The sequence below is a fragment of the Ostrea edulis genome, chromosome 4, assembly GCF_947568905.1.
Source record: "Ostrea edulis chromosome 4, xbOstEdul1.1, whole genome shotgun sequence".
NCBI classification, from domain to species: domain Eukaryota; kingdom Metazoa; phylum Mollusca; class Bivalvia; order Ostreida; family Ostreidae; genus Ostrea; species Ostrea edulis.
In genome coordinates, this window is record NC_079167.1 from 20,114,111 (window position 1) to 20,139,824 (window position 25,714).

Sequence of the window (25,714 nt, forward strand, 5' to 3'; positions counted from 1 at the left end):
TAGAGCAGGTCCAGAACAGAGGCAAGTCGACTCAAGTGATCGAGTGTTTTTGCCCATGGGCCTTGTATTAGATTCATAACTGTGTGATATTTAATAATCAAATCAGTATAAGCTTATACATTTGTACATGTATTCAAAACATTTTTTGTTATAATACATCGATCTATGTCGTGATAAATCAATAAGAATTGAACTCTAGTGAGTACAACTGTGATGTCAATAACAGGTACAGTAATATACTGTAAATCATGAGGAAAGTACTTCATTGTGTGACATACTCATATTATATACATGTATATTGTATGATATGATGGGTATAAGATAAGATAAGATAATGTATATGTATAACGAATCAGTTCATTTTTTTTTTTTTACACACATGAATATAATGCTTATGCAAGGTAATGTGATTTAAACATGCAGTCAAGCATAAAATTTGGTCACGTTCCCAGTGCAATGACCTGTAAATAGTTACATGTATCGGACTAGTACGGTCTAGTATCAGACATGCTTTCTTTTTTCAATTTCTGATCGGGATCGGAATTTTGATATTACGAAACCAACAGTGGCGGGAAAGTCTTGCTAGCTGGTGAGTGTTACGAGAGTAGTTTCAGTAGAGCGTAGACTAGATCTGAATAATAAAACTGCGACAAAAGCAAAACGTGGATATTGTAAGTGGTACAAAACTTCTCCATGGAAGCCATGATCTGTCGCTAGTAGAGGGTCTAGCTATTGACTACACTATTGAACAACATATGCAGGTTCAGGATCAATGAATCAATATATTTAGCTAAGCTATGTAGCTTTACAGAGCTATATGATTAAGCAACAGCTATCCTATATATTCAGCAGTCAATGAGGATCAAGAGAATAATGGATATATAGGCAACCACGAAATCAGATACTTTTGTGTGCCTCCATGCACACAGGGAAGTGCACGGACAGTTAAAACACAAAGAAATTTTATTATATAAAGCTAATTAGCTCAGATATACTAGATATTATACTTGACCTTTATAGACTATATATCTCATAGTAAATGAATGTGACAATCCCTGTGGACAGGTCCAGCACAATCTCCTATAAATGCTTATAATTAAAGATCTGTCATCTACTGAGCTTTTGTGATATGGCAGATGGATAATGAACATCAGCTTGGATAGCTTTGTGAATAGAGTATGTGACCCAGGTGCTTGTTTCTTAATATTAAAGTAGGACTGGTGGGCTGTGGAATATTGTCAGCCTGGACTAGTAACGCAGGGGTCCCAGGTTCGATTCCGATTCCTGGTCCAGCCATAAATTTTCCTTTTGTTCAACTCAAGTATTTTGATAATAGGTTTATATGATATGCAAATATACACATGTAAGTTTATTTACATATATATCTATATGCTATTTACATGTTATAATGACATAAGCACCTGCGGTGATGCAGAGTTTGGAATAGCTGTAAAGAAGACTTTGTAGCTCTCTCGGAAAAAATTTGAGACATATACCACATGCATGTACTACAAATCTACCCCTTATAAAAATCTTTGATTCACAGCGCAGTTTTTTCTGTGCACCTGCATTGAGGGGTTTTTACACAAACTATGTAAAGTTAATAAAAAAAGAGCTAAATATAATGCTTTGAATGATTTCTTTTCTTATTTTCATGGTGCCCAACAAAGTAATGCTATAGAGGCTAAAGTGAGTCTCCTATGTGAAATTTCTAAAGAAAAGCCCATACATAATCTTCCTTTTGGCACTATATTGATGCTATGAGAAATAATTTATACCTCAGACTGCACTTGTACAGATTCTGTTAATATCGTCTATGTATTGCTGCACGCTAGTGTTCAAATACTAACTTTGTTCATTCAAATGTCGTGACATTCTCTTTTTGTGCGACACTTTCATTGTAACAAAAAGAAAGAAAACTAAAAATGCAACTATATGTCTTCCTTTAGTGTATGTTCTATTTGCATGAATTGATTAGAAACATAGTTCCACGACACACTGGGTTGACCTTTGTAATAAATATAACCAAAGGCAAGCCTTCCTCTTGTTTTATATAGTTATTAGTTTACTTGAGTTTTCTGATTAAAGTTTGTCTATCAGTCTGTCTGTTCACTATTCACTTCTCAAGAATCACACTACCAGCCAATGAAAAAAAAAACACCCCAAAACACCAACAACCAAAAAACAGACTGGGTGAATTGGATTAAAAATTTTCAAATGAAAGGCTATGCAAGGAATAGTGAAATAAGAGTGAGTTGATTAAAAATAAACTACTGTACCAGTAATGTTCAAACGTGTATTAGAACTTCATTTTATAATGAAAATTCAATTTCCCCCCCCCCCCAAATCATGAACCTCAAATTCATGATGGTGCAACAAGGGGGATTTAAAATCTTACATAGGAATATAATGGAAAATATTTTAGAATCTTTTCCAGAAGCACAAGGATGCAATTCGCTAAATTAATATGCGAGCATCCGCATGTAGTGTAGATTCAAGTTTAACTTTGTTCACATCATCACCATGAATTAAATGCTATCGTTTTTGTCATTAGCTCACCTGAGCTAAAAGCTATGTAATGAAGTAATGAAGATTCTAAATTGTCAAAATCATGGCCCCCGGGGGTTGGATGGGGCCACAATATGAGATCAAAGTTTTACATACAAATATATAGGAAAACTCTTTTCTCAAGAACCACTGAGCCAGAAAAGTTGAGATTTATATGAAAGCTTCCTGGTATAATGCAGATTCAAGTTTGTTAAAATCATGGCCCTCGGGGGTAGGATGGGGCCACAAGGGGGATCAAAGTTTTACATACAAATATATAGGAAAAATCTTTAAATATCTTCTCAAGAACCACTGAGCCAGAAAAACTGAGATTTATATGAAAGCTTTCTGATATAGTGCAGATTCAGGTTTGTTAAAATCATGGTCCCTGGGGGTCGGATGGGGCCACAATAGGGAATCAAAGTTTTACATACAAATATATAGGGACAATCTTTAAAAATCTTCTTCTCAAGAACCACTGTACCAGAAAAGCTGATATTTACATGAAAGCTTCCTGATATAATGCAGATTCAAGTTTGTTAAAATGATGCCCCCCCATGGGTCGGATGGGGCCACAATAGGGGATCAAAGTTTTACATACATGTACAAATATATAGGGAAAATCTTTAAAAATCTTCTTCTCAAGAACCACTGAGCCAGAAAAGCTGATATTTACATGAAAGCTTTCTGACATAGTGCAGATTCAAGTTTGTTCAAATCATGGCCCCTGGGGGTAGGATGGGGCCACAAGGGGGATCAAAGTTTTACATACAAATATATAGGAAAAATCTTCTTATCAAGAACCATTGGGCCAAAGAAGTTCACATTTACATGAAAGCTTTCTGACATAGTGTAGATTCAAGTTTGCAAAAACCATGGCCTCCAGGGGTAGGTTGGGACCCTAATAGGGACTACGGTTTTACATGCAAATATATATGGAAAGTCTTCTGATATGGACCAAGGTGACTCAGGTGAGCGATGTGGCCCATGGGCCTCTTGTTTTGGGATTGGATAGATTTTTTAAATACTGAAATAGCCACTAAATCAATTTATGTTTGGTTGCATTTCAAATTAATAATTTAAGAAATTATTTTAGATCATTTCTGAATCACTGTGGATATATGAAGGATTTGATTGAATCTTGTACAACAGACATGGATGCCAAAGTTCTTTTAACGCAAGAAAGAAGAAAGAAATTGGTGTTAGGGGAGAATATTATTGATGGGAAATATGATCGGGCTTCTAGAAATAAAGTCAACAGAGACAGGGTTAAGAAAAACGCTAAGAATTCAACTGGTGTGAACGGGACAAAGAAAAATACTGTAGATGACGAAGAGGAAACTGACTGGGGTGAGATGGATAAAACAGAAGTGAAGAAGATGGATAAGAATACCAAAGGCACAGAAAGTCCTCTGACAATGGAGGATGGGAAATCAGATGAGAACGAAACAGGAGAGTCAGGGAAGGAAGACACAGGGAGCCACAGCACCCAACAGGGGGCAAACCAAAACAATAATGTTAAAACTGAAATCGACTCCAGACACCCAGCAGTAGTGACAGGCTGTAAAGTCAAAATAGAGGATGCTGTGGATTTCATGTCTAGTGGTCCAAAGAAAACAAAACCGAATAAGAGAGGTGTTAAAACTGAATCAGAGGCAAAGGAGTCCTGCAAGCATGGAAGGCCAAAGAGAGGCAGGCAGAATGAAGTTAAAAAAGAAGGTAGTATGGAAGACACTAAAGACAGTGATGTCCAAATGATCTCAGCACAGACTAGGAATGGAAAACGAAATAAAGTTATGGCAATATCGAATGATCAGGGGACTCTGCAAGATGTTGGAGAAGATACTCTGGATACTTCTCCCATCAAGAAAAGAAAAGGAAGACAAAAAAATGGTAAAGCAGGAACCAATAAGGCCAACAGTGAGGAGCGTCCAGAGACCACTAAGAAAAGAAGATTAACTAGGCAGACTATTGTCAAATCTGATACACAAGACGATGTTAAGGTCACAGTACAAACGCTCGGGAGAAAGAAACGAGGACAGAATGAAGCAAACGCTAAATCAACTCCAAGGAAGTATCACACACAAGCAAGTAAAGACTCTCCAAATAATGCTGTACAGACCTCAGATAGGAAGAAGGGGACACTAGTGGAGACCACAGAAGAAGATGGTGCAGTGCAGACTGCGAGGAAATGGAAAGGAAACAAGAAGGATGTCCAAGAGCAAAGGACATGCAAGTGGGAAGAGAATTTCATCAAGTACAAGTGGGCAGACAGTGCAAAGAAAAAGTATGTAGGGGGCCATGTGTCCATAGCAGGTATGTCACAACATTGGATATGTTAGGAATATCAAAAGTATCTGTAAAAGTATTAGCAATTATGCACTGCCTAACATTGGTATTTAGGTAGAATACTTGTACTGCATAAAACTGATATTTAATGAAATGGGATATTTGTACTGTATACGGTGACTGTATTATAGGTGGGGTGTACAAGGCTGTACTGGAGGCAGAAGAGATGGGAGCCCGAGCATTTGGATTATTCCTCAGATCACAGAGACAGTGGGCCAGTAAGCCTCTCGCTGACGTGGATGCACAGAAGTTTCGAGATACGTGCAAAGTGTGTTTTGTGAAATGATTTTCTGATCTCATTATAATAGGCCAAAATAAAATGTATCTGTGTTTCCGGTTTCCCGACTCTAGCTACTGTTTAGCTGCCAACCTTAAAGATTTTGACAATTTATATAAATAAAATACAGTAAACTGCCACCTTTTGAATTTATGGCATTGTAACAAATTTGATGAATTGAAATTCCGTCATCTTTGCCACATTCTTGTATGCGTAAGAGTTATCTTTCCTTAACTTACAATGTAATTACGATAACATAAAAAATGTCTCGTAAAATATATTTTAAAATTTTCTAACATGATTAAAATAGTTTTATCTATAAGGCTTCCATTTTAAAACAATAAACGTACAAGACACAATCATGTACACAGTATGTTCCAAGTTATTTAAATTCCTTGTCCACGTGGGTACGTTAAGGCAGATTATGAAAAATTTTACTGGGATAAAATCCGTGAAACAATGTGACATCATAATTGAAATAAGTATATCACTAATTATATATTAAATTCCGATTTTATTTTTTATTTTTTTTTTATTTAAGTTTTATTCATGCATAAAATAAACCATGCAGCTACTAAGATCCAATGAAATTCGAAATGCTATACTGCTGTTGTGTAATTTCTGTCTGATCGATATGAAAGTAAACTGATGACATCATGACTATACATCGAGTGACGTTGACACATGCAAGGAATTTGTTTATGTGTGCCATGCAAATATCGACAAATTGTGGAGTATTTGACATGGGATATATGGAATATGTATGTGAAACGCCGAGAATTTATTGATGTTAAGAAGGTATGTTGATATCATTCATTGACAATTTTGTTTAACGGAGAAAACATTCCATTTAGCATGTCGATCTGATTTTCCTCTGTCACACAGTGAAATAAAACTGCAGAAGTAGCACATTAGGCCGCATACTTTTAGAGACTTTTTATACACCGTGTGAAAGGTCATAAACTAATGTACACGGCAATTACTGATAGAGTCGTCTGTTAAGAAAACTTTTAAAGAAAACTGCATAGCATCAGTGCAAAATTTAAAACATGGGCTAGATGGTTTCATGTTTAAATGTTCAATAATTATTTGTTATTAAAAGTGGTAGGATTCTATCAGTAATTCTGATATACTATGGGTATTTTACCGTCATTATCGCCAGTTAGACCAATATTTAAATCTTGGGATAATGTGCTACTTTTACATTTTCTATTAAGGTACCTCCATGATCTATATATAACAGTCATGCAATGATGTCATACGGAAGCGCATGTTGTTATGATACAAAATGTTCTCATGGAAACAACCAAAATAGTTTTTAAGAGGTAGTAGCTCCCTCTCTCTGTGTAAGACAGATTTTAAAAATTATGCAGTTTACGTGCATAAATGAAACATGACCTGCCTTAACATACCCGCGCAGTGTCATTATTTTGCGCACTGCTTGGCCATTTCCTGGCAGGTGAGCCGTCATTAAGTGGACCAGGGTGACAATAATTTCATCCTTTGTAACCAAAATATCACTCATTGTCATTGTCCTGATCCTTTTTATGGACTTGTTGGTGATATCCTGTTGTGTACATTGTGGATGATTTCTGTGATATGTAATAATTCGCTTATTTTCTTTGAAATTCAACGAATTCCGAAGCCTCTTTTGTGGCAAAGCCATAGCTAAACTGACATATTTTCCCATGATGTGAAAAGAACAAGAATACAGTTCATATTAAGAAATTTCTTGTTTATTTAATAGAGCAGTTACTGAGATCCTACTGCCCAGGTGTACGCCTGAGATTGATAATGACCGATTTTCTGCTTCACTGACCATTTGCACCCAAGCCAGTTTATCGAGATAATTAACACTTTGAAATAGACTGTGATAAAAATACTGTGGCAAATGGCGATAGCGAGTTTGCGTTTTAATGAGAATTTTAAGTAATTGGAAAAATGTTTTTAGAAAAATATGGCATTAAAATGAAAATGGCAATGAATTGAGTGGCGATAATTTGAGAGTTAACTGTAAAAAAAAAAAAATGTCAAACTGGAATTTGTTTTTGTTTTTGCGGATTTACATTTTGACTACTTTTGATCTTCAAAATGTTTGAAAAGTAATGTAATATATATAGACATGTGTTCAAAGTTTATAAAAAATCTAGAATTTCAAATAAAATGTATCAATAAAATAAAATGTTTTACCTACCTACCCTACCTAATTTTGGGGGGAGTGAAAGAGGAAACACACATATATTTTATTTTGGCTTTACAAACAGTTTCCCTCTGTGAACAGCTTATGCAATAAGTATGTTGAGCTTCAGTTCTTGGTCTGTAATATCACATGTTTACTATTTATGGCATAAATCTACATGTTCACTATGATATTGATCTACATGTTCACTATGATATTGATCTACATGTTCACTATAATATAGATCTACATGCTCACTATAGATAGATCTACATGTTCATTATAATATAGACCAGCATGTTCACTAAAACAAATCTACATGTTCGCTGTAATATTGATCTACATGTTAACTATAATATAGATCTACATGTTCACTATAACATTGATCTACATGTTCACTATAATATTGATCTATATGTTCACTATAGATAGATCTACATGTTCACTAAAACATAAATCTACATGTTCACTAATAAATAGATCTACATATTGATTATACATTGGATCTGATGAAGTAATGGTACAGTGATGTATTTTTACATGGTTGCTAGGTACATGGTTACCATGCTGACATGATTATCCCCCATGGGTCCTATTTGATGAACTGCGGCTCCCCAGACAGTGAAAACCTTCGCAAGAGTAGGGATCTCCTGGTGGAGGAACTCCAGAGGTGTGAGAAACTGGGGCTAACAAAATTCAACTTCCATCCAGGTAAATTATCATAGGTAACTTATCACAGGTAAACTTATCACAGGTAACTTATCACAGGTAAACTTATCACAGGTAACTTATCACAGGTAACTTATCACAGGTAAACTTATCACAGGTAACTTATCACAGGTAACCCATCATAGGTAAACTTATCACAGGTAACTCGACACAGGTAACTCGACACAGTACATGATAAACAGAGGCTTCCATCCAGGTAACTTATCTTAGGTACATGATAAACAAAGACTTGTATCCAGGTAGCTCAACACCACTCTCTAGGTTTAGGTGGGTTTTTTTAAAGAAGAGAGCATAATTTTGTTTTCTATGAAATGGATATCAGTTTTGAAAATACACGAGGGTATGAACTGCAATGCTTCATGCCCACACATTTTTCATGAAGCACAAACCTGCTTCATGAAGTATGCTGGCATAAAGCGTTGCAGTTCATACCCTCGTGTATTTTCAAAATTGAAATCTTTTGTTTTATATTTACATTTTACTTTCATTTCTGGAAGAATGTCCAGCTGTTAAAATAGTTGTGCTGACATGTTTATCAAGATTCATAATTTCATGTGCGCATCATTCACATTCATGAGGAAATGGTTACCTGTATCATTTTAATCGGTAAAGATATTGAAGGTAAAACGTTTTCAATGTAAGTATGTTAGGATGATGTTTTTCCTAGTTTTTTTTTTTTTTGGTCCCCCACCGCAACGCGGAAGGGGACATAGAAATACCGGTGTCCGTCCGTGTGTTCGTCCGTGCCACTTCACTTTGTGGATGCAACTCCTCAGAAACCACTCGACAGATTTTGTTCATATTTTGTAGGATTGTTAGTCACAATGTGTAATTGATCATATTTCACTGCAATTTTGACAGGAGTTATGGGACTGTTGAATTTGTACATGGTACACTATAGGAGCACTTTGTGGACGCAACTCCTCCGAAACCGCTCAGTGGATTTTGTTCATATTTTGTGGGATTGTTAGTCACCATGTGTAGTTGAACATATTGTGCTACCATTTTGATTCGACAAATTTTATAGGAGTTATTGGACTTTGTTGAATTTGTACATAGTACACTATAGGAACACTTTGTGGACGCAACTCCTCCAAAACCGCTCACTGGATTTCATTCAAATTTTGTAGGATTGTTAGTCACCATATGTAGTTGATCATATTGCGCCGCCATTTTGATTCGACAAATTTTACAGGAGTTATGGGACTTTTGTGCTTCAACTTTTTTTGCGGTGGGGGACATGGCTACGTGTAGCAATCTTGTTGTATTTTAAATATTCAGGTTCCACTTGTGGGAAGATATCTGTAGAAGAATGTTTGGACAGGATTGGAGAGAGCATCAACCAGGCACTGGTCAAAACAAAAGGGGTTACAGCAGGTAAGAAGGGGGTCACAACAGGTAAACTATAACCTTTTGATATAGAAAGAAAAACATTTGATGAGGGTTGTCCCAAATTTCTATAGACAGAACACAAAACTTTCAAATTATTTAGCAGAGTTTCATTATATTGTACTATTATATTTTCTTCCTTGGGCTTTTGTTGAGTGATAACTTATATTTCAGTGATGTATATAGTTTTTTCTTGAGATTGAATTGACTGATTGAATATTGTTTAACGTCCCTCTTGAGAATATTTCACTCATATGAAGATGTTACCATTGCCGGTGAAGGGCTGCAGCAGCGAGGGATCTTTATCATGCCAGAGAACTTCGGTTTTTGTGGTCTCATCCGGAGGACCGCCCCATTTAGTTGCCTCTTACAACAAGCAAGGGGCACTGAGGACCTATTCTAACCCGGATCCACATGAGATTTTTTTTCTTGAGAAAAACGATATTTAGTTCTATAGTGTTAGGTGGGGCGGCACAATGTGTGATGTGAAAAATCAGCCACAAAGTTGTAGATTCTTCTTATCATATGAAATAATCTAAACCTTTGTGTAAATTCCTTTACTTTTCATAAATCAGAAGAGGAAAAACAAAGGCATTGTCCTTTATAGCTCTTAAACTGAAAGTTCTACAAGGAGCGTCTTTCCTATTCTGTCTCGGGAGTATTCACCATTATACACAGTACATTAGCTATGCTGATCAGTCCACTTTTTAAACATGAGCTTACTGACAGGTTTTGAAACTGACCTTTTTGGGTGGTGGTGTTCCAGGTGTTTTCCAAACACTAGCTTCTTGCCTTTGATATACATGTACTGTATATTTTTGTTTAAAAATCAATTTGGAATATACTATTCCTTGCATTGATAATTAGTCTGGGGTGATTTTCATTGGCTGTTTTTGCCACTATCTGGTTGGTTTTATTAAATAAGATGCCTATACTTTGCCTATTTAATCATCTACAATATTTGATATTTGTACTGATCTTCTTTGTAAATGATTTGTTCGTTAAGTTGTAGAAGTTCATTTGTCTGCGTCTTCAGTTCACTGAAGAACGCCGCTTGTCTAAGGAATTTTGACATGCAGGGAAATGTTTGGATAAAATTGAGCTGCACTGTATCTGCCATATTTACCATGACATAGTTTGTTTACCATGACACAGCACAGTGCACTAATTGGTTTACCATGACACAGCACAGTGCACTAATTGGTTTACCATGACATAGTTTGTTTATCACAACATACAGATTTAACTTTACCATATGACATAGTCATAAGTGTTTGAAATAACCGTGCGCCCGACTGCCTGAGATGCATAAATTTTGCCACAGACGAATGAATTTCTTGGTATAGACGCTCGACCGGACATGTTAAAATTTCTGCTAAATAAAATTTAGATGTATCAAATTCATTATCATACTGGTAACAGAGTGGACAGACCTCATCAGTTTAGTTCAGATTTCGTGATTCTGCATGTACAGTGTGTCCTGAATCAAACTGTCGTATGTATACATTTACAAAAAAAAATAAAAGAATATCTACACACTTTTGGTAAATCATTAAAATACCCTAAAAATGAGAAGAAGAAAGAAAAAACCCAACACCTGCACACTAATTATATATCACAAATCTGTCGTCTCAACCTCTATATCGGAATCACTAAATGTTGGAATATATACGATGATTCAATACTTATGTACATGTATATATGATAAACTTTTTTCCAAATCCATATGATTATTTAATATAATATAAAGGAAAAGTATAAAAAACACAAGTAAAATAAACTTATCGATTCTTTGATATCACATTTTCCTTGAGAATTGGTCAAAAGTCACGCATTGACGTGCTCCCATTGTACTCTCATTTATGCTCTGTGAATTTTCAAAGCCTACTTTTGAAGCACCCCTGCTGATAATCGAAGCTGATGACCATGTTTTCTTCATTAATTTTAATTCATTACTGCATATTCTACCATATATCAAAATTTGAATAAAATATAATATAGTAGAAATTACTTGGGTCCATCATACTTCATTAGAAGATAGATACATGTAGTAATAAAAGTAGTTTTAAAAAATGCAGTTACTTTCTCAGGACTAGTAGGTCTTTGGCAGGACTAACAACTTTTACAAGCAGTCAGCATTGCATGTCTAGCTAATTATACAGCGAGTTTCAAACACTGACATAGCACAATGCATGAATTGGTTTACAACAAAAGCACAGTGTACAAATTGGTTTACCACGACACAACACAATTCAATCATTTGTTTACCATATGACATAGCACAATTTAATCATTTATTTACCATGACATAGCACAGTTTAATCATTTATTTACCATGACATAGCACAGTTTAATCATTTATTTACCATGACATAGCACAATTTAATCATTTATTTACCATGACATAGCACAATCTAATCATTTATTTACCATGACATAGCACAATTTAATCATTTATTTACCATGACATAGCACAATTTAATCATTTATTTACCATGACATAGCACAATTTAATCATTTGTTTACCATGACATAGCACAATTTAATCATTTATTTACCATAACATAGCACAATTTAATCATTTATTTACCATGCCATAGCACAATTTAATCATTTATTTACCATGCCATAGCACAATCTAATCATTTATTTACCATGCCATAGCACAATTTAATCATTTATTTACCATGACATAGCACCATTTAATCATTTATTTACCATGACATAGCACAATTTAATCATTTATTTACCATGACATAGCACAGTTTTATCATTTATTTACCATGATATAGCACAATTTAATCATTTTTTTACCATGACATAGCACAGTTTTATCATTTATTTATCATGACATAGCACAGTTTAATCATTTATTTACCATGACATAGCACAATTTAATCATTTATTTACCATGACATAGCACAATTTAATCATTTATTTACCATGCCATAGCACAATTTAATCATTTATTTACCATGCCATAGCACCATTTAATCATTTATTTACCATGACATAGCACCATTTAATCATTTATTTACCATGACATAGCACAATTTAATCATTTATTTACCATGCCATAGCACAATTTAATCATTTATTTACCATGCCATAGCACCATTTAATCATTTATTTACCATGACATAGCACAATTTAATCATTTATTTACCATGACATAGCACAGTTTTATCATTTATTTATCATGACATAGCACCGTTTAATAATTTATTTACCATGACATAGCACAATTTAATCATTTATTTACCATGACATAGCACAATTTAATCATTTATTTACCATTACATAGCACAATTTAATCATTTATTTACCATGACACAGCACAGTATAAATTTAATATTGTAGTGATTGAGAACATGTGTTGCCAGGGAAACACTGTTGGTGGAAAGTTCGAGGAGCTGAAGGGAATAATAAACCGTGTCCATGACAAAACACGTGTTGGCATCTGCCTGGATACCTGTCACATGTTTGCTGCAGGTAACATTATCACAGCATATATATTATGATTGAAGTAAAGGAATTATTTTTTCTTTGAGTTATCCATTGTTTGAGAGAAGTTAAGAAAGGGCTCTCCTTCCTTGTAAAGGCACATTAAAATATTTTAATTTTTTTTTCAAATAATTAAAACTTGGAGTAAACACTCTATAGCAAATACATGCTAAGCAAAAACTTACATGGGCTGTTTACAATAATTGTTTTTATAGTGACACATATGAGCAATTTCCCAATGTTCTCTAGTTTAAAATTTTAGCCAAACTTTGCTTTAGAATTTATAGAATGCAGGTCTAGGGATGTGCCATCACCGATTTTATGTATTTCATATCCATTTAATGTACATAATTACCACTAGGATAATAAGTTAATTTTGTTTCGTTTGTTATTAATCATCACCCATTTAATAGCTGACACATTTAAAAGATTTCCATTACTTCTGTAATACCTCGTGTTAATTTCACCTAAATATAGACTGACAGTGACAATTCCTAGTTATTTAAATTTTTCAATACCTAAATGAATTTGTGAAAAATAGAGACACAAATATTTGTAGAAGCAGATCCAGAAAATTCTCAATGGGAAAGGGGGAGGGGGGTGTCACACCATCAAATATGGTACTTTTCCTGCTGCTCCAGGATTTAGCTGGAGCATAGGTGACTGTCTAATTTCACATGGCATAGTTATGCCTACATATTTTGAATAAGGCACACACAAATATTGTGAGTAGTATGTAAGGTTTAAGTAAATATTTAATCATTTATATCTAAAATCAATTACATTGTCCATAATCAATCACTACTTCCAACAACAAAATTATAAAATTGATTGCTCATTCAGATAAATGTGACCAGGGGGTGACTTTCTGTTGAAGAGAAATGTGACAGGGGGTGACTTTCTGTTGAAGAGAAATGTGACAGGGGGTGATTTTCTGTTGAAGAGAAATGTGACAGGGGGTGACTTTCTGTTGAAGAGAAATGTGACAGGGGGTGATTTTTTGTTGAAGAGAAATGTGACAGGGGGTGACTTTCTGTTGCAGGTTATAACATCTCCACAGAGAAGGGATACCAGGACATGATGGAGGGATTCGACCGCATCGTGGGTCTGAAATATCTGAAAGCCATACATTTGAATGATAGTAAAGGTGATTTAAAATCTGAATGATATACATGTAGTAAAGATTATAAAAATCTGAATGATATAGTAAAGATGATAGAAATCTGAATGATAGTAATGATGATAAAAATCTGAATGATAGTAAAGTTGATAAAAATCTGAATGATTTTAAAGGTGACTTAAAATTTTTAGTTTGAGTTAGCTAGCAATCTAACATGGCTACATAAACTGGCAAATTTGACTAAAGCTGTGAGTTTTCAGTTTAAATTGGAGTGAAATAAATGTTTGAAGGTGTGTCTTGATGCAAGTATAACAGGGAAATGCATTAGCAAGTCCTTTTTTGAGGTCTTAATGTAAAAAAAACCTGAACCATGCACTGGAAAAATATATTAAGATGGAGACTTCATTCTTATTGAACTGAAAGTTGAAGGTCAAAGCAAGGAGATGTAAAAGGTCAAGGTTATTCATCAGAATGAAGGTCTACAACTAAGCATGCATGGTCACTCTCAAGCACTTTGTATTACAAGAATGGATCACAAAGCTTGTAAACTTGTCTTATATTTCAGGAGAGGTAGGAAACCATCTGGATAGACATGAAAACATTGGTAAAGGTCGGATTGGCATCGATGGATTCCGGCGGATAATGAATGATCCACGACTGAACAGCATTCCAATGATACTTGAGACTCCCTGTCCTAATGATGATATCTACGAGAGAGAAGTCCGAATTCTCTACACCATGTGTAAATAAGAACAACATTTCTGCAAGAGTTGGAAAATCTGGAGTCTTACACAGATCTTAGTTTGTGAAAATTTATAAAAATAAATACTTAAATAGAAAAGTAAAACACCTTTTGATGACCCCCAAGCGCCAATATCTGTCCATCGAAGGACCCCATTGGAAATGAGCTTTCGAGCTTTCATGGGTTATCCTTAGTATGTATGGATATTTGTATATATATATGTATATACCAAATAAACATTTATTTTTAACTCACCTGAGCTGAAAGCTCAAGTGAGCTATTCCTGTTGTCCATCATCGTCTGTCCGTCTGTAAATTTTTCACATTTTCGACTTCCAGAACCACAGGGCCAATTTCAACCAAACTTAGCAAAAAGCATCCTTGGGTGAAGGGGATTCAAGATTGTTCAAATCGAGGGCAATGCCCTTCTCCAAGAGGAGATAATCTCGAAAATGTAAAAAATAGGGTGGGGCCAGGAAAGTTCAAATTTAAATGAAGGTTCCAGACATAGTGCAGATTCAAGTTTGTTCAAATCATGGTGCCCGGGGATAGGATGGGTCCACATTTATGGAGCGCCAAATTAACATAAACTCAAATAATTGAAGATATCTTCAATTATTTGAAGATATCATCAATTCAATTATTGCTCTCTTTAATTGAATTAATGCGCGCATTAAATCAATTATTGCTCTCATCAAATGAATTAATGCGTGCTTCAATTCAATTATTGCTCTCTTCAATTCAATTGATGCGCGCATTAATTCAAATAATGAGAGCAATAAGATTTGATGCGCGTATTAATTCAATTATTGCTCTCTTCAATTCAATTGATGCGCGCATTAATTCAAATAATGAGAGCAATAATAGATTTGATGCGCGCATTAATTCAATTATTGCTCTCTTCAATTCATTTGATGAGAGCATCAATTTAGTAGAATTATTGCTCGCAATAATTAATTTAGAGCTTGGTATAAATAATTTGATGATCTCTTTAATTCAATTGAAGATATCTTTAAATCATTTACAATGCTTTTGTATAATGAATTAATGCGCGCATCAATTCTTTTAAAGAGAGCAACAATTCAATTAAAGAGATCATTAATTCAATTGTGGATATGTTGAATTGAAGATATCTTTAATTATATAGTTGCTCTCTCTAAAAGTATTATTGCTATCTTCAAATGAATTAAAGATATCATTAATTAAATTGAAGAGAGCAATAATTGAATTAATGTGCGCATTAAATCAATTATTGCTCTCATAAAATGAATTAATGCGCGCATTATATCAGTTATTGCTCTCTTCAATTGAATTGTAGCGCGCATCAATTCAATTGTTGATATCATTAATTCATTTGAAGAGATCATTAATTCAATTAAAGCGTGCATCAATTCAGCTGAAGAATTGATGATATCATCAATTCAATTAATGCGCGCAATAATTCAGAATTGAAGATATCATTAATTATTTGAAGAGATCTTTAATTCAATTGTTGCGCGCATCAAATGAATTGATGATATCTTCAAATAATTGAAGATATCTTCAATTATTTGAGTTTATGTTAATTTGGCACTCCATACACATTAGGGGATCAAAGTTTTACATGTAAGTTTATAGAGAAAATCTTTAAAAATCTTCTCAAGACCCACTAGGTCAGAAAAGTTAAAATTTACATGAAAGGTTCCATACATAGTGTAGATTCAAGTTTGTTAAAATCATTGCCCCCGGAGGTAGGATGGGGCTACAACAGGGGTTCAAAGTTTTACATGTGAGGATATAGGGAAAATCTTCTCAAAAACCACCTGGCCAGAAAAGTACAAATTTACATGAAAGCTTCTTGACATAGAGTAGATCCAAGTTTGGGCAATTCATAGTCCGCAAGGGTAGGATGGGGCCACAATAGGGGATCGAAGTGTTGTATGATGATATATAGGAAAACTCTTTCCTGTTTTGAATGTACATGAACTTGCATCAATGGGTCACATGTCAAGTTTGGGCTTTGTTGACCTATTTTTGAGAGTTGTGGACCTTGAACTTGGTAAATAATGCCACAAAGCTTGGTCCCTTTGTGACACTTGCCATGACAATGATGCATATATCTAATTGTGCTTCCGTTTGGCATATTCAAAATTATATGCTACAAATGCAAAATGGAGTACGCTATCACTGTAATTTTTACTACACTATATTATTATTTAGAAATTCGATAGACGTAGAAAGTGTGAATAAAAAATCCATTTTCTTGCAACAAATCAAAGTATTGGTTCTTGTGGAATGAAATCAGAAACATTAATCTCTTGTTGATGTCATTACCGCACACATAGTTACACTGGACTTGACTTTATAACCTTCAAACCATAATCCGGTAATACCTGGTAAAATTAATTATCGTGTATGATTTATTGGACAGAGGCAAAGGAAAATGTTTTTTAGCACGTCAGAGGCCGATCGCGTCAACCACTGGTTTCCGGGGCTCGATCCCAGTACTGCATCATTAGAAGCGCCCCTGATTTCTGGGGCTTGATGCCAGTACTGCATCACGAGAGGCGCCCCTGATTTCCGGGGCTTGATCCCAGTACTGCATCATGAGAAGCGCCCCTGGTTTCCGGGGCTCGATCCCAGTACGACATCATGAGAAGCGCCCTGGGATTATAAATACAAGTCAATGACCTCTCGGGTATGACCTTGAAGCCGAGGTTATGATGGGCGTCGACACAACAAAGAATAATGGATGAGTGAATCTAGCATGACAATCTGTAAGAGGGTTATATTTCATGACGGCGTATTCGTGCCATTTTAGCCTGTTCGAAAAAAATTAATCGTTTCTATGATACAGTAAATTGTAGAAATGATTTTAAAATTTCAAATAGTATAAATGATTTTGTTAAAAAAAAATTTCGTTTCTACGAATTAGAAAATAGTACAAACGATTTTAAAATCACTCAAACAATTTCGTAAATCGTAGAATTAAGCAGTTTTTAACTAGGTTTATCAATATGACATCCTGATGACATATAGAGTTTTATCTGCAAATAAAACAAAAAGTACAATACTCCATATACTGCTTTTGTTTTCCTTAATTACTAAGACACTCGTTTGATGTAGAAAGAAACATTGAATTTTACGCTTTATTGAGATTTTATATTGAATAGTGCCTTTACTGAAAACATAAAAACAAGCTGACAAAAAGATTTTGATATTATATAATATATATATATATATAATATATGTGATATAAAATATTTTGATATTTTAAATTTAGATGGCGATTTTTGCAACACTTTGACATACTTCGTAACAAATTGGGGAAAAAACCCATCAACACCATTTGTTTATTTAATAATGTTCACTTGATTGATGTATACTTATAAAGTCGAATGAAAAATAGATTACCAATCTAATTAAAATTAGATCCTTTGATCCGCTCACGTATATCGCTACACAAGGTAGCGATATACGTGAACGGATCAAAGGATCTAATTTTAATTAGATTGAATAAATTACTTACTTGGATATTTTTTTTTTACACAAATGGCAATGATCCTGGTAAAAGTGGATCAGTAAATAATGAGTGAAACTTAATTAAATTTCTAAATGACATTAAAAAGAAAGGCACACACTATCAATTATTATCTACAAGCATTTGCTTAAAAAAAAAGTTTGGAAATAACAGTGGATAATTTTTAACGTACAAGAGCAATAACTTCTGTAAAATTTTAATTTTAAAGCCCCTGGGGTTGGATGGGGCCACAAAAGGGGATCAAAGTTTTACATACAAATATATAGGAAAAATCTTTAAAAAATCTTCTTCTCAAGAACCACTGAGCCAGAAAAGCTGATTTTTACATGAAAACTTTCTGACATAGTGCAGATTCAAGTTTGTTCAAATCATGGCCTCCGGGGATAAGATGGGGCCCCAAGGGGGGGGGGTCAAAGTTTTACACACAAATATATAGGGAAAAACTTTAAAAATCTTCATCTCAATAACCACTGAGTCAGAAAAGCTGAGATTTACAAGAAAACTTTCTGACATAGTGCAAATTCAAGTTTTGTTCAAATCATGGGCCCCGGGGGTTGGATTGGGCCACAATAGGGGATCAAAGTTTTACATACAAATATATAGGAAAAATCTTCTTCTCAAGAACCACTGAGTCAAAAAAGCTGATTTTTACATGAAATTTTTCTGACATAGTGCAGATTCAGGTTTGTTCAAATCATGGTCCCCAGGGATAGGATGGGGCCACAAGGGGGGATCAAAGTTTTACATACAAATATATAGGGAAAAACTTTTAAAATCTTCTTCTTAAGAACCACTAAGCCAGAAAAGCTGAGATTTACATGAAAGCTTCCTGACATAATGCAGATTCAAGTTTGTTCAAATCATGGGCTCCGGGGGTTGGATGGGGCCACAATAGGGGATCAAAGTTTTACATACAAATATATAGGAAAAATCTTTAAAATAATCTTCTTCTCAATAACCACTGAGCCAGGAAAGCTGATTTTTACATGAAAACTTTCTGACATAGTGCAGATTCAGGTTTGTTCAAATCATGGTCCCCGGGGGTAGGATGGGGCCACAAGGGGGGATCAAAGTTTTACATACAAATATATAGGAAAAATCTTTAAAATAATCTTCTCAAGAACCACTGAGCCAGAAAAGCTGATTTTTACATGAAAGCTTTCTGACATAGTGCAGATTCAAGTTTGTTCAAATCATGGGCTCAGGGGGTTGGATGGGGCCACAATAGGGGATCAAAGTTTTACATACAAATATATAGGAAAAATCTTTAAAATAATCTTCTTCTCAAGAACCACTGAGCCAGAAAAGCTGATTTTTACATGAAAACTTTCTGACATAGTGCAGATTCAAGTTTGTTCAAATCATGGCCCCCGGGGGTAGGATGGGGCCACAAGGAGGATCAATGTTTTACATACAAATATATAGTAATCTTTTTCTCAATAACCACTGAGTCAGACAAGCTGATATTTACAAGAAAACTTTCTGACATAGTGCAGATTCAAGTTTGTTTAAATCATGGCCCCCGGGGGGTAGAGTGGGGGTGGTTCAAAGTTTTACATACAAATATAGGAAAAAGCTTTAAAAATCTTCTTCTCAAGAACCATTGGGCCAAAGAAGTTGACATTTATCTGAAAGCTTTCTGACATAGTGTAGATTCAAGTTTGCAAAGGGTAGTTTGGGCCATAATAGGGACTAAGGATTTACATGCAAATATATATGGAAAGTCTTCAGATATGGGCCAAGGTGACTTAGGTGAGCGATGTGGCCCATGGGCCTCTTGTTTAAACATGGATATATGCCGTCGTAATATTTTCATTAGAAAAAGTTTACTGTCAAAATATGCGAAATTGTCACACACCTGATTTACAACTGTTTCCTACTACTTTGACTTAGGATTTTGTTGTTATATTGTACTGTATGCATTGGTGACAGTTTTGTTACCCCCACCCCCGTGGTCTTTTAGATATATCTACGTTCAGTCTGTTCTTCAGTTCAGGATCGCTTACATCACACCTTGTTCTCTGTAATTCCTTTAATCATGACAATGTTGGGATGTCTACGTTACCATAGTACCTGGGACCTGTTTTTATTGGGGGGGGGGTGTTATTTCACTACTATCCATTATATTTGGTTGAAAAGAGATGGTGTTATATATCGTTATTTTATCTTTCTGAACACGTGTAGAATTCATAATTCCTTTTAAAGCTGTGACGATACTGGGTCAATCTTCGCTGGTTGTCGATGTTTAACCCTAGCCAAGATCCCGAGTCTCATCGTAATATTACTGCACACTGTATTTGACGGGAATCTATTGCAGGAATTTAAATATCTGATAACAGTGTGTATATAAACTGCAGACATTATCAGTATTTTATCAAGAACTGGAGGAATATCAGTGACCGATTTCAAAAGGCAGTCATTTAAGGGTTTTAAATTTGTATTGTCGTGTTATATATCGATAGAAAGACGGTACAAGGAAGTCACGTAAGCTTTGGAATGCTCATGAAAATCTTTTTCGTGCTCATTCAAGTTACTTGGTATTTGCAACACGTGTTATTTGCATCTGGTAGGTGGTACCTTAAAGGCGAGACTACGTAATTAAAGAAACAAACACCCAGGAGATGAAGAATTCATCATAGCAGACGACCAAAGAGTGTAACATTTCGTAAGTACATGTTTCAGTTTTATTTGAAGTCGTCTTTCATTCAATCGGCCATGTTATCCATGAGGTATTAAAACGTTTGCTTCATAACCGGGAACATGGGGAATTTTCTGGCATTTCTAGTGAAACGTCAGGGCCGTAAATTAACCTTCAATTTGGAGGAGGCAGGAAATTAGGCGGGGGTCTGGGGGCCGCCCAGGCCCCCAGACGCTGAGCACATTTTGTGCACACTGAACACGTTTCGTGCAAAATCCTTGATTCTAGGGCCTTCTAAGATGTTACTTGACTAACTCATTCTAAAAGAAAGATTTGGAATGCTTTTTAAGGGAGGTATCATGTTCTTAGTTATTGGAAACAACATGAATTCTAATGAACTTCAAATTTTAATTTTTTTGGCTCAAAAGTTGGAGGAGGCAGCTGCCTCCTCCGCCTCCATGTAATTTACGGCCCTGAACGTGGTTTGCCGAAGCGGCAGTCTTGAAGTCGCCTGCGCCTATCAGTTTTTCTCTCTCGACTCAATCGGCTCACCCGGTGGTATGCGTGGGCAATTCCAGTTCACAATCAAGTGTGGATCGCTGGTTTACCCGAGTGCGCCAGATCGCTAGGATCAATGCTAATTGTTTTTTGGTTTCGCAAGAGCGACAATGTTCTTGCTACGCTTTGTTATATGGGGCTCACGGTGGGTGTGACCGATCGACAGGGGATGCTTACTCCTCCTAGGCACCTGATCCCGTCTCTGGTATATCCAGGAGTCCGTGTTTGTCCAACTCTATTTGTATTGCTTATAGGAGTTATGGGATTGATCAATGTTCGTTATCTTCACCTTCCATTATATGGCGGTTAACACAAGTAAAGACGATGTTCAGAATGTAGAGGTGCAAATATCATTAGTGGAGTTTTACGAAGGGGCTTACTTTTACAATCGACGGCTGACTTTTAACTATTTAAAGGGATCAACTCCAACTACAGAAATTGGACCGAAATGAGTATACAGACTGCTTCAGTAAAAACACCAAAACCGACAATTATGTCTATTATAAGAGTATTGTAAACTCTTTAGCAACTCTTATTCTTTCTACATTTGTTCGACACTTTCACAATGCAATACTCGTTTTAATATTTCATTGAGTTAAATTTATCGGTATTCAAACGTACATGTAATTTATTAACTGCGAATGACGAGCTGAGAAATGCATGAAGGGACCCAGAAAATTGCCATAAAAAGAAAGAGTGTTTTTAAACTTTACCATGTATCACAAGTGTACCACAGCGCGCTCAATGTAAGCAGACGACCTCAAGTTATCCTGACATTTCTAAATGTGTCATCAGCTCTGAAAGCTTAAAAGTTCTCTATACCTCACATCTTAGGATTCTGGCTCCCCCCAGGAGCAAAGCAACCCCTACCCACCCACCCACACATACCTTTGTACGACAGCTGTATACTAGACCAAAACGTTGAGGGGGGTAGGCTTGTCGAGATATATTTTTTTCATAGCCCCTCCCTCTTATTTTAAAAGAAAAATGCTACGTCCTTGTTTCCCTCTCTTTCGTGTTGAATCTCTAGGTTTAAATGTAAAGACAACCAATAAGTGATGTGTAATTGTATACATGTATATCATAATACACAGTGGAATCAACAATGTTTGTGATGACTCATGAAAATTGGCCCCCATGAAAATCGATTACTCCCTAGTATATTCTATACATCATCGATATAAAACAATTGACATGTGCTTGTCCTTTAGAAATGCTGTACCCCTTGCATATCCGGGTTAGAATAGGTCCTCTGCAGTACCCCTTGCTTGTCGTAAGAGGCGACTAAATAAGGCGATCCTTCGGATAAGACCGGAAAAACCGAGGTCCCATGTCACAACAGGTGTGGCACGATAAAGATCCCTCCCTGCTCAAAGGCCGTAAGCGCCGAACATAGGCCTACATTTTGCAACCCTTCACCGGCAATAGTGACGTCTCCATATGCATGATTGATCGGTTGCTTTTACGTCCCTTCCTGGATTTTTCACTCATATTGAGAGGTCACCATCTGTAGGTGATGTACCACAAATGTAGACCCAGTCTATGTTTAGCGCTCAGCGCCGTAGTAGTGTGGGTTCTTTATCGTGCCAACGCATCTCCATTTTAAGGTCATACCTGAACGACCCGTGATTGATTGATTAATTATTGTTTACCGTCCCTCTCGAGAATATTTTACTCATATGGCGACTTCACCACTGCCAGTGAAGGGTTGCAAAATTTAGGCCTATGCTTAGCACTTATGGCCATTGAGCAGGGAGGGATCTTTATCATGCCACACCTGCTGTGACACGGGACCTCGGTTTTTGCGGTCTCATCCGAAGGACCACTCCATTTAGTCGCCTCTTACGACAAGCAAAGGGTACTGAGGACCTATTCTAACCTGAATTCCCACGGGACTGAACGACCCGTGATTCTCACTTCTAAATGCCGAGAGCGTTTGGCGAAGGAGCAATCACTACCTATTATAACGCCTTAGGTTTGCCATATGAGTGAAAAATTCTTGAGAGGGACGTTAAACAATATTAAATCAACCAGTCTTAGGCTCAAACTCACGACCTCCCGGTTACGAAGCGAACGCTCTACTATTGAGCTACCGCGACCCTACATGGGTGTAAAATTATCGAGTGGGACGTTAAACAATAAATACAACTAATGAATGCGATAAAGTCTTTGAATTTTGCAAATACCGCTTCCAAATTTTTCAATTTGGAGTTTGCCCCTTTAAATTGTAAAAGTCAGCCGTCGATTGTAAAAGTAAGCCTCATCGTAAAACTCCACTATGCGCATATTTTATAATGTCAAATTAAGGATGCGTAGAAATGTGCCAATAATCATATTTTAATAAATTTGTTATTTTATTGTGCCTAAACAGAATTCCCGTTTATTTTGTATGCATTTAATCCCGTGAGGATCCGGGTTAGAATAGGTCCTCAGCACCCCTTGTTTGTCGTTAAGGGAGACTAAATGGGTCGGTCCTTAGGAGGAGACCACAAAAACCAAGTCATATTCGCTAGCCAAGGGTTTACGATCCGCTCCGCTACTCTACAACCCTTGGCTGCGTTAGCACGATTTTCGTGACAACATTTTCCTCCATATGAAGTCCTCTGCATCTAACCAGAGAGCGTTACGTCATAACACGTGCAAGACGAAGGAGTGTGTAAATAATTAGTCATTGTCTTCAAAATGCTTCCATTTAATCAGATTTTCATAGTCTCCATACAACATGGTGGTGTGCAATCTCTACCCAGAGTTATCGTTCCCGCTACGCTCCACTAATACCTCTGTCAACGTCTAAAAATCATATCAAAACGTACTAAAACTAACTTAGCATATTAAACTGTAATGATCATATCTAAGCAAATCAAACACATTTTATAAACGCAGAAGCTGGTAAATATGAGACACCTGAGCGAATTAAAAGGTTTTATCAGGGACCTGGTTTTATATAAATATTCATTCATCCAATAATACTAGAATAATCATGGAATTCGTTGTTTTTGTGAACTTACTGTAAGATTTTAAGCTTAACACTAAAACTTGTAAAATCATACTTTATAATGCAATAGGTAGAAATAAGTTTTGCCAAGAATCTTGACATTCAGACGTTGACAGAGGTTGTAGCGCAGCGTAATACGCCCTCTGGTGAGAGATTGGGTGGTGTGTGGACTGTGCAATGAGGCTTTGCCTACGAAAGAAAGTTTATTTTGCAGACATTCACCGGTATTGGTGACGTCTCCATATGAGTTAAAAATTCTCGAGTGGGGCGTTAAACAATATACAATCAATCAATGTATGCATCTATCGTAGTCGTGCTTTCATGGAATTGTCGTGAGTTATGTCAAGGATTTGGACGATTGGAATATATCATGAAAGTGACAAGAGCGATAGCAATGTCTTCCGCATTAATTTCATTTGTCAGTGCGACGCTTTACACGATCATATGACCGGCAACATACGACGTAAGGCGCTCTCGAACAAATTAAATTGCCCCAAATCACACGTCTTTTTGATATGGTCATTATTAATCGGAAAAAATGTTGGGGAAAGATCTGTCCTAATATATTTTCAGAAAGCTACAGTTCTGCAGCTAGCTTTGAGTACGACACGATTAGGAACCCTTACTGCTACAGGCTTAAAATGACATGCATGGATCAAAATTTACGGCCCTTTACTTATTAAAGGGGCATGGACACGATTTGAAAAGTTGTGTCCAAGACACGATGTAGATACGATATCGACAAACCAAACATAATATCTTACCTATATCGATAAGTACCTCTCTAATAATCGCATACCTTTACTGACGACATTGTGTCGATATCGAATCATGATCGTTTTTGTAATGGTTGTATGAAGACTAACATGATTCATTTCTCTTCCTGGCGATATTGTGTCGATATCGAACTCGCCAAAATTGAATTCAGACCTATTCTCTCTCCTATAATGGTAGGATTTTTTGAATGGAATGTAGCAACACAGGCATTTCAAGAGTTTTTACATCTGATCGAACATTTGAAGTGAGTGAATGGAGCGCATTTTGAGCGCCCTACACTGGTCCAAACTGCGGCGCTTCTCTTAAAGCTGACGTCTCCACATAGACTAGCTGCAACTCTCTGAAAAAATATATTAAGACAGATCAGAGAGCTACAGATCCACCCCTTATA

The 25,714-nt window shown here is 36.0% G+C and overlaps 1 protein-coding gene across 2 annotated transcripts in view; it reads left to right on the plus strand.

The window, feature by feature from the left end:
- Positions 1-233: 233 nt before the first annotated feature.
- The window catches only part of LOC125670777 (apurinic-apyrimidinic endonuclease-like), a 28,758-nt gene continuing 3,277 nt past the window's right edge, over positions 234-25,714 (plus strand). Inside the window, exons 1-9 of one of the 2 annotated variants that reach the window (XR_008802112.1) lie at positions 234-589; positions 3,644-4,863; positions 5,028-5,164; positions 7,904-8,063; positions 9,363-9,458; positions 12,831-12,962; positions 14,017-14,121; positions 14,660-14,895; positions 20,926-21,020. Coding sequence is in view for 1 of the 2 variants with exons in the window: in XM_056161289.1 (XP_056017264.1) it covers positions 3,669-4,863; positions 5,028-5,164; positions 7,904-8,063; positions 9,363-9,458; positions 12,831-12,962; positions 14,017-14,121; positions 14,660-14,844 (2,010 nt within the window). In the remaining variant the exon portion in view is untranslated. Of the gene's footprint in view, positions 590-3,643; positions 4,864-5,027; positions 5,165-7,903; positions 8,064-9,362; positions 9,459-12,830; positions 12,963-14,016; positions 14,122-14,659; positions 15,133-20,925; positions 21,021-25,714 lie in introns of those variants that run through there. The other variant, XM_056161289.1, reaches the window with a different exon arrangement.